The sequence below is a fragment of the Prosopis cineraria genome, unplaced genomic scaffold (assembly GCF_029017545.1).
Source record: "Prosopis cineraria cultivar Desert tree isolate PC_DT_omini unplaced genomic scaffold, ASM2901754v1 PC8, whole genome shotgun sequence".
In the NCBI taxonomy this organism is placed as follows: domain Eukaryota; kingdom Viridiplantae; phylum Streptophyta; class Magnoliopsida; order Fabales; family Fabaceae; genus Prosopis; species Prosopis cineraria.
Window position 1 is genome coordinate 7,037,962 of NW_026555339.1, and position 12,427 is coordinate 7,050,388.

Sequence of the window (12,427 nt, forward strand, 5' to 3'; positions counted from 1 at the left end):
ATGTGTACTTATTAATTAACAAATGACTATTTATTGCAACATATTTCCTATGATACTATTTATAGAATACCTTTTAGAAATAATTTTTATTCCAAAATATTGAACACCTTGTAACAATTAAACTATTTTTTTTAATTTTACTATTTCTTGATCAGCGTAAAAATATTTAATATAGTTGTATTATTATTTAAAATCAAAAGTAAAAATGGAAGTGCATAACATATTTTTATGATATCAAGAAAAAATTATTTTTTCTTAATTTGAGTGAAATGATTAAAAGTGACTTATAATAAAAATTTGAGGGAGTAATACACACTTGCCCTTTCTCACAATCAAACACTTTCATATTCTTAAAATTGTCAATTAATGAATGTCTTGTAAACAAGTAATTTTTAATTAACGAATGACTACTTGTAAATTAAAAAAGAAAAGTAAAGGTATTATATTTTTTTTATATAAAATTATTTTCAAATCAGTTCTTTGATTCTGTAGTAATATTTCAAAATCTTTTCTTTCTTATTTGATACTCTCTCCATTCAAAAATGTAAGGTATTTTTAATTAAATTTCACCCATAATAAAGTAGTTATCTACTTTTCAACTAACCCTATCTTTTTATATTTACCCTTATTAAACACCCTACGATAAACATAAAATTATTATCAATAGGGGCACTTTTAAAAAAATATAATGATTACACTTTAAAAGATTAAAAATGCTTTACATTTTTAAACATTCAACTCCTTAAAAAATACCTTACATTTTTGAATGAAGGAGTGTTAAATACCCTCAACAATTCTTGAATGATATTTTCCCTAAACAATATACTCCCTCTGTTCAAAAATATAAGGCATTTTTTGATGAATTGGATATTAAAAAATATAAAGTATTTTTAATCTTTTAAAATGTAATCATTACCTTTTTTTTCAATAGTGCTCCTATTAATAATGATTTTATATTTATTGTAGGATATTTAATAAGAGTGAATATGAAAAAATAGGGTTAGTTTAAAAGTAGATAATTATTTTATTAGGAGATGAAATTTAATTAAAAATATTTAATATTTCTTAACAGACGAAATACTAGATATGACAAAAGATGCAAGGAAGTATTTTTCCCATTCCATTTCTGGTTTTTTTTCCTTTAACTTATCCGTTTAATTGTGATCTATCGATTTAATATTTTTCATTAATTAATTTGTTTGTTTTAAGTTGGGTGACATTTGTTTCTTTGGAATATTGTAGCGTTAAAATCGAACGCGCACACACAAGTTCGTTTAAGTTAGGCGACTTGAAATGATTAACATAAAAAATTGCGCTTTGAACAAAAGATTTTTACAATTTCATTTTATTATTATTTCCCATTAATAAATATAATTAACTTACATTATTATCACAACTAACTTATATCCTCCAGAGCTCTTGCTTTTGTGTTGTTATGTATTTTTGAATAAATTTCTTTTCTTTTTTTAAAAATTCCTCTTTCAATTTATAGTCGTATTTAAGCATTAAATAAAAATTACGGGGGGTGAATATGATATAACTTAAAAATATAAAAATTAAAATTAAAATAGTTAAACTTACTTTTAAAGATGAACTGTATCAATTAGTTTTTCTTTTGGTTTAATTGCTTGTAACAAAACCAAACAGTCAAATATCATTATAGCAATATAGTATGTGAGAGTATAAAAGAATACAATGAATGTACCAAGTCAAAAAAACCAAAATAGGAAAAATGAATTATAGAGAATACACAAAAGGCTTTTCGATCCAAGGAGGATCTGAAGCCAGAGCCAGTTGATAATTCAGAAACAGCAGATAAGAACTAGTAATGCTCTTGATAGATGGCTCCAAATTCTGCTCTCCATGCCTGGTCATCATCATTATCGGCATTGTTACGTGCAACAGCATCATAAGAGTCCTCTCTATATAGTGGTTTCAGCGCAGCCTCTGGTAACTTGCTATCTGCTAGGTACTGCTTCATGGTTATCATCTCCATCTTCTGTTTCCTTTGGAGCTTCTCTATTTTCTTTTTCAACTTCCCATTCTCTTCTTGTACATTCGCAAAATTCTCCTGTATAAACAACCATAAAAGAGATTCATGAGATAAATCAGTATGTTATATGATGGTGTAAATTTGAAACATCTCAAACACACCAAACAAAAGTTTAATTCAAAGTTTTCTTTACTCTGATTATTCTGACATACCATGTTCACAATAAATCTCCTTTCTGTCATACCATTATTCCGTTTCTTTACTCCCCAAATTAGAGTAATGAAATATTTTTTGAAGTTTAGTAGAAAATCTTTCATTATCCTCCCATCATTATTCAGAATTCTTATAAAGGTCTAAACCCAAATATTTCAATACAGACGGATTCCATTTCAATACACTGAAGCAATGACTAACAGCCCTAGAGGTTGGATTTTTACCTGGGTAATGGATACTGCATGCTCAGCTTCTCTAAGTCTAACAAGTAGTTCTCCAGCTGCATGCACAGCTTCTGCAGTGTCTCTAAGTTGAATCTTGAGGCTCCTGTTCTCTTTCTTCAAAAATTCTCTCTCCCTTTCTCTCTCTACTCTCATTGTAGAAAGCTCAGCTGCAAGAGATTTGGCAAATTTAGCATGGCCCTTTTTGCCTGCCTTTGCTGCCGCCGCCTTCATTTCTGCTATTCCTTCCATAATAGCATTGTGCTTTGCAGCCACCTCATCATATCTTTCTTGTAGTTCAGCATAATGTTCTATCATTCTCGAATGCCCATCAACAGCTCTTTTCAATGCATCATCCAACTCCTCCTTGCACTTCTTCTCTAACTTCAATTCCAACTCCACCCTCTCTAGATGTTGACGGCTTGACTCAAGGTCAACTCTCAGTTCATCAGTGAGACAAATCCATTCACTTTCCATTTCTGTCCATCTCTGTCTTTCTTTCTCTAGCTCTTCCCCGCCATTAGCCTGAAAAGATACACCGCTTTTTTGCAGTTGTATGGATCTTGATATCAATGAAGATCTCAATTTATCTGTAGATTTTTTGACTGGTGCATCACCACCACATAACTGCAACTTATTTCTTAGAATCTGAATTTCCTTCAAAAGTGCTTCCTTCTCACTATCGTCGAAACAGGTGTCTCTTACAGCAAACTCTTTTTCGACTTCTTTAATTTCAGATTTTCCCTCTGAAATATGCCGTAGAAGGTTTTCTGAAGTGGAAAAGCTCAGAAGCTGCAAATGACACCAAGAAACAAATGAGAAAAGATCATTCCTACCTTAGTAGCAGAGGCCTTTTGGATTTGATACATCAATGGTAAAATCATAAGATACGCTCAATTGAAGATACTTAACTTTTTTTTTTTTTAACAGAGTATGCGTAGGTATTTTATGAAAGGAGTATCAGAGTCAAAGAGCTGTTGAATAGACAAAATAAATTAAACAAACCTTGTCCTTATCTTCTAGCGAGTTGTACTCTTCATCTTTAATCTGCCTGTCAATTTCTTGATCATACACAATGAGGGAGTTTATTTCCTTTTCACCTCTGTATTTCTCCACCTAGAGAAGTCAAATTGTCAATTACATAGAAACCCATATCCCATGCATAATTCATGAGAGCCAAGATTCTTACCAACTGACTTAGCTGCTCAATTCTAGATCTTTGTTCCTGGCAAATGATTTCCAGCTCCTTCTCTCTCTTGATGGCTTTTGCCATTTCATTTTCCAAATGCTAGGGGGAAAAAGAAATAAACAATCAACAATAATTATTAAATATTATTAGTGGAAAATTAAGTCAAAATGCATAAATGCAGATTCTCTGGAACCTTATTTTTCAATAATATCAGAATTTTTTTCTTTTTTTTTTGTCAATCCAAGATTTCAAACTATCTTGTACCTCAGCGGAAGCCATATCAGATACTTTTATGCCACAAGATCCACAGAGGAAATTAGCAGGTACTACATCACTTGAAAGTTTTTCCTGTGTTGTTTGCATAGAAGAATCAACCTTGTCAATTTTTGAGCAGGGTTCCAAGGTTAAGTGCTCAAAGGAGAAGGAAGTTGAAGATTTGTTCAGTGCAGAGTTCTGCTGATGATAGTCAATTATCTGTAAGCCCCTCTGAAGACTGGCTGCCAAGGACTCAGTGGGGCCTGGCAAAACCTTACCCGACTGTCTTAACATGTCTTTACTATAATTCAAACTCCCTGCAGCATTATTCCAACCTCCCAGATAACTTGATGAAACAGCCATGCTTTTCCTTTGGGTATTTCTGATTTTTGGAGACTCAGATAACGGTGGTTCCAAGATCGGAGAGCTGACTGAAATGCTGTTTCTAGATGAAGATTTAATCGCCCTTAAAGTGCACAGATGGTCATCCGATGGTGTCATTTTGTCCTCATGACAGAGCTTATTCAAAGTTTTTTCTGAATCCTCTTCCTTCTTTTCAGTTTCGTCGCCCTCAATCATGTCAGCATCAAAACTTTCCTCAACAGAATTAACCTGGGAACCATCTTCATCGACAGATATATCTATTGAATTCTCAATTTCACATGGACCGTACAGGTCATTAATCTGCTTGCTTAATTGCTTTATGTCAGCCTCATCCACGTTTGCCTTTTCTTCAGTATCATTATCGATTTGATGTAGGAGTAAAGAGCGGTTTAAGCTGACTCTCAACTTATTCAAGCTTTCCCGAACATTACGTCCTTGGAAGCATCCATTTTTACTCCCCATTGAATTATGAACGTTAGCCTTTTCTCTAACAAGTTCTTCCTGCAATGCAAAAGAAAATGTTTATATATGTTGATGATCACATTAGCTTAATCCTTGAAAAACTATATCTAGTAAATTTCCTAGAGACGACATATACCTTTAGCTGCCGGATTTGATCACTCAAACCATTAGCTTCATCATCTTTTATTTCATTGATAACTGACTTGTTCCTAATGGATCTTATTCGTTGTCCAAATCTGAGAGTCCGCAGTGTTTCGCTATTACTCCTGTAATCAACAAATACAATCTTTATCTTTAGAATGGTAGGGCCCATATACTGTCATTGGTGCTTGGCTTTATATATGATGAAATCATGCTCTTCGATTTAAGTTAGTACTTGTTATCAGATGAGATGGAACAGATTACTGAGAGTTTGACATTTCCACCAAGTGATTCTTGTACTAAGCGTGTTAAATAAGAACTCCTGTCTGTAATTTCTGCAGCATTGGCAGACCGAGTTTCTTGAGTCAGGGCTTCCACTAGGTGCCTACACCAATGAAATAAATCAAACAATCATATTTGCTTTCCCTTACACATTGTCTATCTGCTTCTTCATTTTTATTTTTGTTCAATCCAGCAAGATTCTACTTATATGATGTGTCGAATCTTGATAAAATTAATCATCATATTCGCATATTCATCCAGGTACCATAAGAGCATCGATCTATCAGCCACCATAACCAAAAGCCACCAATGCAGATGCTCACAATATTCCTCAATTACCTTTATTAATCAAGTCTAAAGTGCGTGTAATGCATAAATACATACATTAATAACATACATATGTATATGTATATCAACTATATATAATTATTCACAAAACATATTAAAATTATAAATTTAATTCTATATACATGAAAATGATACGCATGGTACTTACCCAAAATCAGACAAGGACTTCTTCAAATTTTTGCTTTCCCTTACACATAGTCTATCTGCTTCATTTTCATTTTTGTTCAATCCAGCAAGATCAATAAGGGTAATTCTGCTTGTTGTTGAGCTTCTGAAACCCTTTGATGTTTGCTGAAGCATCAGTTGACAAATAACACATTTAGCAATAAAAATAATACTGAAAATGAACAATACAACCTCCTTTTTAATAATTTTAAAGGATACAACTATAGTTTCATACACAAGAGCAGTAATTGTACATTGTCAGAATATAATCATGTGCTGATACCTTACACCAAGACGCAACTGTAAAAGTAAAAATGATATGCGATCTGGAGCGCTCAGAATTTGAGCTTGCCTCTCCAACTTTTCTTCTTGAAAGGCCCTGCAACATGTGTAGAAAAGTTAACTTAGCGGATGAGATATAATAAAATACTGCAGTCATCAATAGAACAAATAACTGACAATTTTTTAACCATAGAGTAACATCATTTACTAAAATGCTTCAATACCTTAATAAGAATTTGTGCCACATCCTCATAGCTTGTGACATATTCCTCTGTCAAATTCTCAATATACAATGCATTATTGGAATCCTCCTTCAGCTGCATATTTTGGACCAAGACCTTATTAAATTTGAAAACAATGTAGCAGAAAATAATTACTTGATGAAAAAACTGTAGCATAAGGGATGGCACAAACCTACCTCAAGGTTTTGCTGGACTGGATCAAGTAAATTCCCAATTTTCTCATTGTATATCTGTTAAAAAACAGCAAAAATATGAATCAAAGATAGCTTATGGTCATTTGAAAAAATAAAAACATCCCCCTACCCTCCACAATTGGCCCAAAGCAAAGCAATTTTATGAAGATTTAAAAACAAGTTCACCTCAAGGAAAGAACAACGACATTGATAGTTGAACTGTTGCCCTTTGTGTTGCTCCTACAAATAGTAACACAAACTCATTGTCAAAACTCAACAAACCATGATAGAAAATTCTATGAGTGGCAGTTAAAACTCAAAGCATACTCTCTCAAGTTCAGAAAATAACATTCTGAAGATCCGAGGAGCCATTCCCTGTTTACTGTAACGCGAGGGTTCTTCAACCATGGCACTCAGGGGACCCCACATTGTATAAGTCTTCCCACTTCCAGGCTAGCGAAAAATAAAGAAAATATCTCAGATGATCATCGTAAGTGCTAATGTTCATTTCATGTGAATCTATTCAAATATACTACAAAAAGCGATAGATACCTGTCCATATGACAGGAGTGAAGTGTTGTAACCAGCTAAAGCATTTTTAACCAATGAGACACCAACTGACTGAAAAATATCTTCCTGTACAAACCAAAGCTCATCATTACTGTCCACCCTTAGATGTAGTAAGCAAGAATAGAAGACTATCGAAGCAAAGAAAGTGTGAACTGCTAGAAACAAATCCAGGTTGTAATAATCTTTTCTAGTTAATCTAACGGTAAATTTTGTCATTGCACTAATCTCTTCTAAATTGGAAGTATAAATCTTCACATTAAAAAGGGGGGGAATTCAGAGTGAAAGAAAATAAAATAGAAGTCAAACATGCCCCAATTAAGCGTTTTAAATAGGAGGTTGAGGGAGAAGAAAACAGATAGTTACGCCCATTCGATCCTGCAACAAAAAAACACAGAAAGGAAAGGCAACAAAGCTTCCGAAACTTCAACAGCAGATTACATCAACAAAGAAAAGCAAATTGCTTATATCTGGAAGAGAGAGAGGGACAGAGAGAAAATGAAGCAGAAGCACTCCTCTCTTTGCTGAAACCAATTTGTTATTGATTGGCCGAAAGAAAACAGCCACCATTTAGATGAAAACAAACTACTGAAGATTAATAGAAAGCATACCAAGATTCTAAAGTGGAATTTATTTACCTGGTAAGAGTTTGAATCAAAAACCAAATCAAATGTGAATTCACTGTCAGCAATGCATAACGTATCCGAAGAAACCTTCTTAATGGTCTCATCTCCTTCGCTTCCTTCGTTATTAGGAGGTCTGATTCGCACTACAACCTGTTACAAGACTTGATCAGTGTTCACCAAACCAAACGGATGATTTCTCAATTCAAACTCTCGTCGCAACCATCACAAATTACGCATTCACTGTACAACATCAAGCTGAAACAAAACATGTTCTCTGCTTGCCTTCACTGGGGAGTCCCGAGGAGCATCTGATTCAACAACTTCGAGCTGGGAAGATGGGGCTTTGGACTGTAATTGCTTGGTAGCTGGCGATGATCGGTCGTCGCAAACTTGAATGTTTGGATCAGATGGTGGAGTATTTTCAGCATTCGGTTTGGGAATTTTAGGGTTTGAGTTAGATTTCTGTTTGGAAGAGATTGATCTGGGAAGAAGGCTTCTGATTGAAGAGGACGAAATGCTACCGAAGAAACCAGTTTCGGCATTTTCTGAGATTCTGCTTTGCCTCATGGTTTTTGCCAAGCAAGCAAACGAGCCAACCAAAGAAGTGAAGAACTGTACAGGGGGAGAGAGGAGCACTGGATTCAAAAGTTGTAGATGGAAGAGGAAGACGAAAGGCCTTCCAGAGTAATAGAGAGGATGATTGAGAGAGATGACCGTTGCAAAGCTTCCTATTTAGTCACGGCATCGAGATGACTAAATTGCCCCTCCATAGTATCTAATTACCCACCTTATCCGAACCGAAATAAATGTAAAATCTAGGAGCCTGTCAGAACTCAAGAGAAGGGTCACGCTTTTTGAGAGATTAAATCTTTCTAGAAATATTGAATGTATTTGATGGCAAGGAAACAAAATATTGAATGAATTTAAATTTAAATATTAAATATCAATGAAGAAATAGCAATTCTCATGGAATTTAAAAAAAACAAAATTTTAAATCTTTACATTTTATTTAAGTTTTTCAAAGATTTAAAGTTATATTAAAAAAAATGAACTCTTTAAGATTTAAAGATTTTTAACTTTAAATTCCAAAAAAAAAATCAAATCCTCTACCGTAAGAAAAAAATAGCTTCGATGGTCTCCTTACTATCTTTTTAATATTTCAAATTAAAAATTATATTTTGTGGCAAAAAAATTAAAATATATATATTTTAGAATTTTATGAAGGTGCAACAAATCATTCTAAAGACAGCATATAACCTCTGTCTTAAATTTACTTATAAATTACAAATCTTTGTGTAAGTAAAATTTAACTAATTAGACATCATATATTCTTCAATACATATTTACAAATAAAACTTAATTAATTAATCATATATCTATATAAGTCAAGGGAAAATGGCAATAAATTTTTTTAAATTATGTAAATAATATTCTAATCTCTTGAAATGTTATAATTCTCTCAAAGTTTCTAACAATTTTTCTATAATTAAAGAATTAATATAAATGACAAAATTGTCTTAGTTTAAAATTTCAAATGTGAACTTATGAATTGTTGTTGCATTCTTGTGATTTTAAAAAGAAAAGTTGTAAATTTTAAACAAAACTTATGGATAGTGATTGATATTTGTAACACTTGAAGAATATTAAGGTTTTAAATGCAAACTTGTGAATTGTTAAATTCTTATGATTTTTTAAAAAATTATGAATCTTAAAACAAAACTTATGAATAGCAATCAATATTTGCAACATTTGAAGAATATTAAGATTTTAAATGTGAGCTTGTAAATTGTTATTAAATCCTTACAATTTAAAAAAATATAAATCTTAAAATAAAACTTATGAATAATAATTGATATTTGCAATACTTAAAAAATATTAAAATTTTAAATATAAACTTGTAAATTATTGTTAAATTTTTATAGTTTAAAAAAAATCGTGAATCTTGAAACAAAACTTATGAATATCAATTGTTATTTGAATTAAGAATAACCTGATCATTTATATTACTTTCTTAATGACATAAAAGTTTTAAAAATTTCATTGATATTATGACATTTTGATATACTAAATTATCATATGCATAATTCAAAAAATTCTATTATATTTTTTCATAAGTCAATGTCAATTTAGTTAAATATTTCAGTGATATTGAAGTAGATATGCACATCATAGGAATCGGCATATTGAAGACTTTTTTATTTCCAACAATATATTGAAGAATTCAAAATTTTTTTTAATAAAGTGATAGACAGCTCTGAGAAAAAATATAGGTAGTAATTTTCTAAGAAAAATATTCAAGATCCATACTGATGTAAAAATCAACCTGTGTAATAATCTATGAAAAAAAATATACGTAGTGTTTACTTTAAGCGTTTGAAAAAATTGAAAACTTTTTGTCGGCTAAAAAAAATTGTATATAATAAAATATTGAACACAAGAGAAAATAATATTCTCGCGCCAAACGGCAAGTATCCATCATCAACGGCCGAGCCGGGGATAAATTAGTCAATGCAATAAGCGGAATTCAAATGAAAGTAGCCGTTGTGGTCGGTAAAAGATGACTTTAACGCCGGATCACCGTCTTCATATATCATTAGGGACCACGATAATCAATATTTAAAGTTTAATCTCCACCCTTATAATCATTTGCATTTTTGTTGGCGAAAGTTTTTTATACTTTTTTTGGTAATCAATTTTTGTAAAAAAAAAAAAAGATATCCAAAGATCTGGTAAGAGATCAATAACAAGTTTTATTGGGAAAAAACAAATACATATTCCCAATTTAATAATAATTCATTTTATATTAATTATTATTTGTGAATGATTATCTTCCCTTTTCCTTCGATGCAATGCATTTTATAATTTTACATAAATAAAATTATAATTTAAACAAGTCCTATTGGTATTGGGCTCAGAGATAAATTTGCGGGCTTGAGCCCAATTCAAGCATTCAATGGTACTTGATAATTTCTTTCGGCTTTTTCAGTCAAATCAGCTGTCTTCGCTTTTCATGTAAAACAAATTACCGGCTGAGCCCATTACACATAGAAAGAAAAATACATGTATTGCATAGTTATAAAAAAAAATCATATTTAATGACTTATGAAAAAAATTATTCGCAAAGATCAATAATAAGTTATTATTAACAAAAATAAGCTTAGATCATTATTTTAATACCAATTTATTTTATATTAATTATTATTTGTGAATAACTTTTTTATTAGTCTTTAAATGTGCTTTTTTCTTTAAAAAATTAAAAAAACAGGAAAAAAAAAGAACTCATAAAAACGGTAGACCGGACGACGTGAGTTACATTTTCAATCCAACCCGCACTGCACCAGCTCGCCCATCTTTTTTTTTTTGAAAAAAAATCAATATTTTTTTATTGAATTATATAAGTTGTTTCTGTGTTTTTGATAAAATTACATGATCAAACTAACTTTAAAATTTTCAAATATAAGCTATTAAACCATGTCACGTAATTGTTATAATTAAATAAAAATGATGAATCATTGCAAAAATAAAATATGTGAAAATCAACGAGATTTGAAACCTATTTCTTTGGAGAATTTGGCAAGAATACACGTGATCAATTGTACTAAATTTTTAAATTTGACTTGTCAATATTGCAAAAAAAAAAAATTGTAAACTCCCCTCAATTCTATGGTTTAAGATTTAGCCAAGAATTTCTTACAAGTCATTTATTCACAAATCATATTTATAAATTTACTTATCCTGTATGTTTTTGCACAAATTCTCTTGGAGATATATTAGCAAATTAATTTCTTTGCCAAGGGACTCAAATGTAATTTACTTAACAATACTAACTCATTTATCAAATTTTGTATGCTATCTTCCATCGTGTGCGTAGGAAGCTTTTGTCAGATTCACGTAAGAATTAAAAAATACTATTTATTTAGTTTTTTTAATAAATATATCAATAATTTGTATTCTTTTTCACATTCACCCCCACAATTAGTGGTACTTGCTACTCCCATTGTCAACCTTGTTAATTTACCACTAAAAATGAAGCATTAAGCAGGGATATTTAAAAAAAATAAAAATAAAAGAAGACAGAATTAGATGGGTCCTACATCTAGGCCGAACGCAAGGTCCCCAAAAGGTCTCCGCATAAAGGACGAGAATGAGTAATAAATAATAAATAACTTTCTTGATTCTTAGATTATAATTATAAATTACAAATTTTAAATACTAACTAGATTTTAGACGTGTACGATACACAGAAACATTAATTCACTTTATTTAAGAGAAATGAAAGGAAGAAGGGTAAAATTTAAATATTATTAATTTTTTAAAAAAAGGACAAGTGAAAATAACTATATTTTTACTATTTTTTCAGCAACTGCTATTATATTTTTTATTGCTAGTACAATGTAAAAAAAAATTAATAGTTAGAATGTAGAAATATAAAAAATAATTTTTTCTCATATAAGTTATTTTAGAATATACAATATAATTGACATTTATTCTAGATAAGTTATTTTAAAATTAGTTAATTGGTATGAGCGATAAAAACTTTCAAGCAATTAGTTAGAGATAAATTTTTATTTTTATGTATGTAATAACTTTGTTGAAAAATGTCTACCATTTATTATATTTGGTTGGATCCCCTCCAAAATTTTAAAGGGGCCCTCCTCTCCTTTCCATTTAAATAGAGGCCAAGCCAAAATAAAAATAACAAGTTCTTCAACAGCATAGATAAAAAAAATGTTAATATAATATCATAAAATTTAAAAAGTATGATTTAAATGGTAAAAAGCTTAAACATAAAATATAATTTAAATTTATATTATTAAAAATTAATTTTCCAAGGAAATTTTAATTTATAAAGTTAAAAAAATAATTTTACCGGCTGGCACTGTA

General features: G+C 30.7%; 1 protein-coding gene across 2 annotated transcripts; it reads right to left on the bottom strand.

Moving 5' to 3' along the window:
* Positions 1-1,628: 1,628 nt before the first annotated feature.
* LOC129317721 (kinesin-like protein KIN-12F) lies at positions 1,629-8,225 on the bottom strand. Of its 2 annotated transcripts, XM_054962089.1 has the most exons (16): positions 7,826-8,225; positions 7,556-7,693; positions 6,903-6,986; positions 6,678-6,803; positions 6,537-6,590; positions 6,354-6,407; positions 6,160-6,252; positions 5,937-6,032; positions 5,637-5,779; positions 5,094-5,243; positions 4,854-4,983; positions 3,881-4,756; positions 3,617-3,715; positions 3,433-3,543; positions 2,431-3,219; positions 1,629-2,071 (listed from the first exon to the last, which is right to left on the bottom strand). In XM_054962089.1, exons 1-16 carry the CDS (start codon positions 8,108-8,110, stop codon positions 1,823-1,825), a joined length of 3,477 nt encoding a protein of 1,158 aa, XP_054818064.1. In that variant the 5' UTR covers positions 8,111-8,225; the 3' UTR covers positions 1,629-1,822. The 2 variants fall into 2 exon arrangements, with proteins under 2 accessions (XP_054818064.1, XP_054818065.1); XM_054962090.1 differs by lacking the exon at positions 5,094-5,243.
* Between the last annotated feature and the right edge of the window lie 4,202 nt (positions 8,226-12,427).

Coding starts and splice junctions, on each gene's coding strand:
- LOC129317721 (XM_054962089.1), bottom strand. CDS start 8,110: ATGAGGCAAAGCAGAATCTCAGAAAATGCCGAAACTGGTTTCTTCGGT. Junction 6,804..6,902: donor CACTCCTGTCATATGGACAG/GTATCTATCGCT, acceptor ATTTTTCGCTAG/CCTGGAAGTGGGAAGACTTA. Junction 6,033..6,159: donor TGGCACAAATTCTTATTAAG/GTATTGAAGCAT, acceptor CACATGTTGCAG/GGCCTTTCAAGAAGAAAAGT.